Here is a 4,045-nt window from a genome sequence, read left to right as displayed (position 1 = left end):
TGGCCACAGCACAAGGACCCCCCCAAGGAAGGTCTCATCAATAACCAGCCAGCCTCTAGGGCACCACTGCAGCAGTTCCTCTTCCTCTTTGCCTGGCTTTTTTCCACCACAGGGACTTTCCACAGACAAGCCTTTCTCTGGGGGAGACCCTGCCACATCTTTACAGTGGTTTCACAAACAATAATCTCTCCAACGGCAGCTGTGACACTGTGCCTGGCAGCAGGATTTTGCTGGGCCAGCCAGGTGCTCTCTGTTGCTAGTTTTCCTAAAAAATAGAGAATTTGCAGCTCTTGACAAAAAAATCCCCCCTTCCTCAACTCTCTGTTGGGCCCAGCCACAGCTGTGCATGGCCTGGGTGGCCCTTCCCTGTGGCACACAGCTCCAGCCTGCCTGTGCAGACTCTGCCTCTGTGGCTTCATAGTGGTAAGCAGCTGAGTACCACAGAGGGAATGAGCTCTGAGCTCTACCAGTTGTGAGCCATGCTGGCCAGCACCAGAGAGATGAGCCTGGCCACTTTTCACCACAGGCAAAACAAGACTGCCCCGCTCCTGAGGGTGTGTACCCTCATAACATCCACCACCACCTCAGCAGTGCTTTAGGAACCTTTATTTTTAAAAGGAGTCTGTCTTCCACACTTAAGACCACTCTCAAGAGGATTAATGCAGGTCAATCTCTACAGCCCAACAAGGCACCAGACAGCTCCTTCAGACCAGAGCCCAGAATGCAGGGGCAAAGCCACAGCGAGGGTCTCCCTCCTGGAGGAGGGGACCAGGCACCTGAGAGAGGCTGGAACCTGGATCTTCCTGCACAAACTATTCTCAAGTTACACTGATTTTGCAAACAGAGGCACAATATGAGCCAGACAACCCTGACAAAGCCCCTTTGTATGCAAAGGGCAAAGGTAGAGGAGATGGGAACAGAGGGCTCGGGTGTCCTGCAGCATAATCTAAGCTTCCACAAAGGAAAGGGAAAGGCAGGGCCAGCCCCAAGCTCTCATAGCCTGCTGCAAGCTTCTCAGCTCAGCAGAGAGTTTGGGTACTGTCTGGGACAGAGAGATAAGGGAATTAGGCTGCTCTTTTCAGCTAAGTAGCTGCAATCAGTCACAGCTACAGGACTGATCCCAGAGGAGCTGTGGCGAGACAATCTGTGGAGTGCTGCAACTGCCAGTGCGTGTGCTGGGATCCCCAGTGCCATGGAGCTGTGCCACACTGGCCTTTAGCATCTGACTGAGCCCAGAGCAGCAGCACTCAGTGACCCAGCTGCAGGAAACATGTCCTGCTTCTCATAGGCAGAGCTTGGAGGTACCACCCAGCCCACTGAGCAGAGAATGGGGAGGAAAGACTGTGTACTGCCTACCACTCCACCACCAGTACCAGAGGATCAGGGAAGTAGAAGTGGAGCTAGAAAGGAGCCAAACAAACCAAAGTGCTTTGGGCGGGGAGCAGTTCTGTAGTTTTGTAGTGCAGCCAGCGTTTTCATCTGCAAATGCACCTGGCATTTGCTCCTCCACTGGCATGCACACAATTGCACTTGCTAGGAATAACCCGAAAGCCTGGCTCAGAGATCCCCCAACCTCAGCCACCCAACAGGCTTTTTGAGATGCTGCAGGGATGCTTCAGAAAGGAGCAGGCTTCTGTACTGCCAACACAGGTAGGATTTCCCTTCCTTGCGCACCCAGGGCTTGGGATGACATTGTCCTTCCCCCCCTTCACACACTGTCATCCTGTAGCAGTGCTGAGGGCGAGGAAGTCCTTGCTATAGGTGGCTGAGGAACATCATCAGCCACTGCTTTTGAGGGGATTTTGTGCTCTCGGGGTGGGGTAGGAGGGGGGAAGGTGCTGCTCTGCAGGGCATCTGAGTACATCTCATCCTGGACACTAGGACGCTGCACAACCCTTTGCAGCAGTGGCTTAAGCAAGCCCACAGTCAGCTGGTTGCCCTCGCTGGAGAAGGGCACTGGGTCCTCCTGGGAATGAGGGAGGTGCTGCAGGACCGTGGTGAGGATGTCTGAGGCAGTGAGCTCTGCAGGGCACAGCGGCCACAGCCTGTCCAGATAAGGGTCCAGCTCCCGGTGCTGGGCAAACTCAGCCAGCAGTGTGATGAATATCTCCTTGTTGAGCAAGGGGCTGAGTTTGGAGAACTTCTCTGCCACCTCCACCACCCGCTGCCACTGCTTCAGATGGATGAGAAGGTGCAGAGCTTGCAGCACGGCCTTAGGTCTCTTGCTGCAGAGCAGCAGTTCCAGCTCCATCTCCTCATCCGCCTCGCCGTGTTTGTTCTTTCGGGCCAGCACTCCGAGTGCTCTCTTGTACAGTGGCACCCGGCCCTCTGGGCCCTCCTTGCTGCCGTATAACCAAGAGCTGCTAACATACTGCTGGGTCAGCTCCACAAAGCTGGGCAGCCACTTGGGTTTGAACCTCAGGAAGGAGGCGCAAATGAGCTCAAAGAGCGGGACCATCCCATTCTGACCCACCTCCTCCAGCTGAGGCTGACACAGGACCTTCTTCCATACCTCTGGGGTGGCCCTGGCTACCAAGAGGCCATCCCCATTCTGCTGCAGCTGCAGGCAGCTCCGTGTGGCCTTCCAGGCAGCCCTGGGGAAGGAGGCAAAGACAGAGTTCAGATAGGCCAAGTTGTCTTTGTCCATGTCAGACTGCAGAATGCGGCTGACCTCCTGCTCCACCAGCTCCTTGCAGTAGCTTTCCACCTCACTTTCTGGGGCGCACACCACGCAAGTCTTGAGGAGCTCCAGGCTCCTGTAGCTCTGCAGCTCCAGGCTCACTGTACTCAACAGCTTGGAGTAAGAGTCTTGAAGGCTTCGGGCTGGCTTCTGCTTCTGGTGGAGGCTGTGCTGCAGGATGGCAGCGAGGACCACAGGAGCCTGGAACGTACCACCTTTCTTCAACTTCTCCACCGTCAGCTTGGAGCTGCTGAGGCTCCTCCTCTGATAATATCTGCAGGCCTCCTCAAACACCATCTCCACCAGGCAGGGCTCAGGCCTGCTGTTGTCCTCAGGTTTGGAAAAGGTAAAGCTGTAGATGCCACTCTGACTGAGGAGCTGGATACTGTCCTCCTCTCCCTGGGACTCCAGGAAATGCACCTCTTTCATGCTCAGGACTTCCTTTTCTACAAGCCTTCCACTGTTCTGGTCGACAAGGTACAGTACTCCAGCCAGCACACAGGCCAGGATGCTGCCAAAAGTCTTCAGCTGGACAGGACTCCCTTGGGCCAGGGGGCCGCTCTCCAGGTCAAAGATATGCCTCTGTGTCCCATCTGGCTCCAGGATACTCACAGAACCCTTTGTGCTCACCAGCAGCAGACCCCCGCTGTTGGACACAGTGGAGGTGTGAATATCCAGAGGTGCAAAACCTGAGAGAAGGCCCACAGAACCCAGCAGGAGCTTCTTGAAGTCTGACTCGCTGCTGGAGCGCAGCACCTTGCTGTGGATGAAGCCTGCAGAGGGGGCTGTGATGGTGAACTCTGCATTCTCTGGGTGCCAGATGAGGAGGAATTTGGAAGTGGTGGTGAAGCCGGCAGCAGCAGGCACTAGGAACACATGCTGGGGAGAGGCCAGGACCTGGTACTCGGGGCTGTTGTGCAGGACTATCCTCGCAGTGCCCAGCCGCACACCTTGCTCCCCCAGCTCCAGAGCACGGGCGCAGACACAGAACCTGAAGGCACACTTGCTCACGTCCGAGTGAGCGCCCAGCGGCGGCCTCTCCTCACACCACACCAGGCTGGCTCCCTGGCTGCACACGGACACCACTCGTGCCCGAGCACCCTGGCACAGCTCCAGCGTCTGCAGCAGCCTCCAGCCCACGGCCACCACAAAGTGCCACACCTCAGTCCGGCCGTGTTCCCACACCACGGCCAGCACCCAGGAGTCTGGTACCACAGGGCTCTGCAGGAAGAGCAGTCCCACAGGAGCTGGCTGGGGCGGCTGCCAGCTCCTCTCCAGGTCGGCTCCAGCGATGCTGTGGCGCTGGAAGGCCACCACCCGCGGCAGGGCGGGCGGCCGGCTCTTGAGCAGGAGCAGGACATGCTG

The 4,045-nt window shown here is 57.1% G+C and overlaps 1 protein-coding gene across 1 annotated transcript in view; it reads right to left on the bottom strand.

Annotated features, from left to right (window-relative positions):
- Window positions 1-591: 591 nt before the first annotated feature.
- Window positions 592-4,045, bottom strand: part of HPS6 (HPS6 biogenesis of lysosomal organelles complex 2 subunit 3) — a 9,735-nt gene continuing 6,281 nt past the window's right edge. The window contains exons 2-3 of the mRNA XM_014308969.2: window positions 1,787-4,042; window positions 592-1,582 (exon numbers count right to left, since the gene is read on the bottom strand). Coding sequence (XP_014164444.2) covers window positions 1,283-1,582; window positions 1,787-4,042 — 2,556 coding nt within the window. The 3' untranslated portion in view covers window positions 592-1,282. The remainder of the gene's footprint in view (window positions 1,583-1,786; window positions 4,043-4,045) is intronic.

The sequence above is a fragment of the Geospiza fortis genome, unplaced genomic scaffold (genome assembly GCF_000277835.1).
Source record: "Geospiza fortis unplaced genomic scaffold, GeoFor_1.0 scaffold130, whole genome shotgun sequence".
In the NCBI taxonomy this organism is placed as follows: domain Eukaryota; kingdom Metazoa; phylum Chordata; class Aves; order Passeriformes; family Thraupidae; genus Geospiza; species Geospiza fortis.
This window is presented reverse-complemented; position numbering and strand designations above follow the sequence as displayed.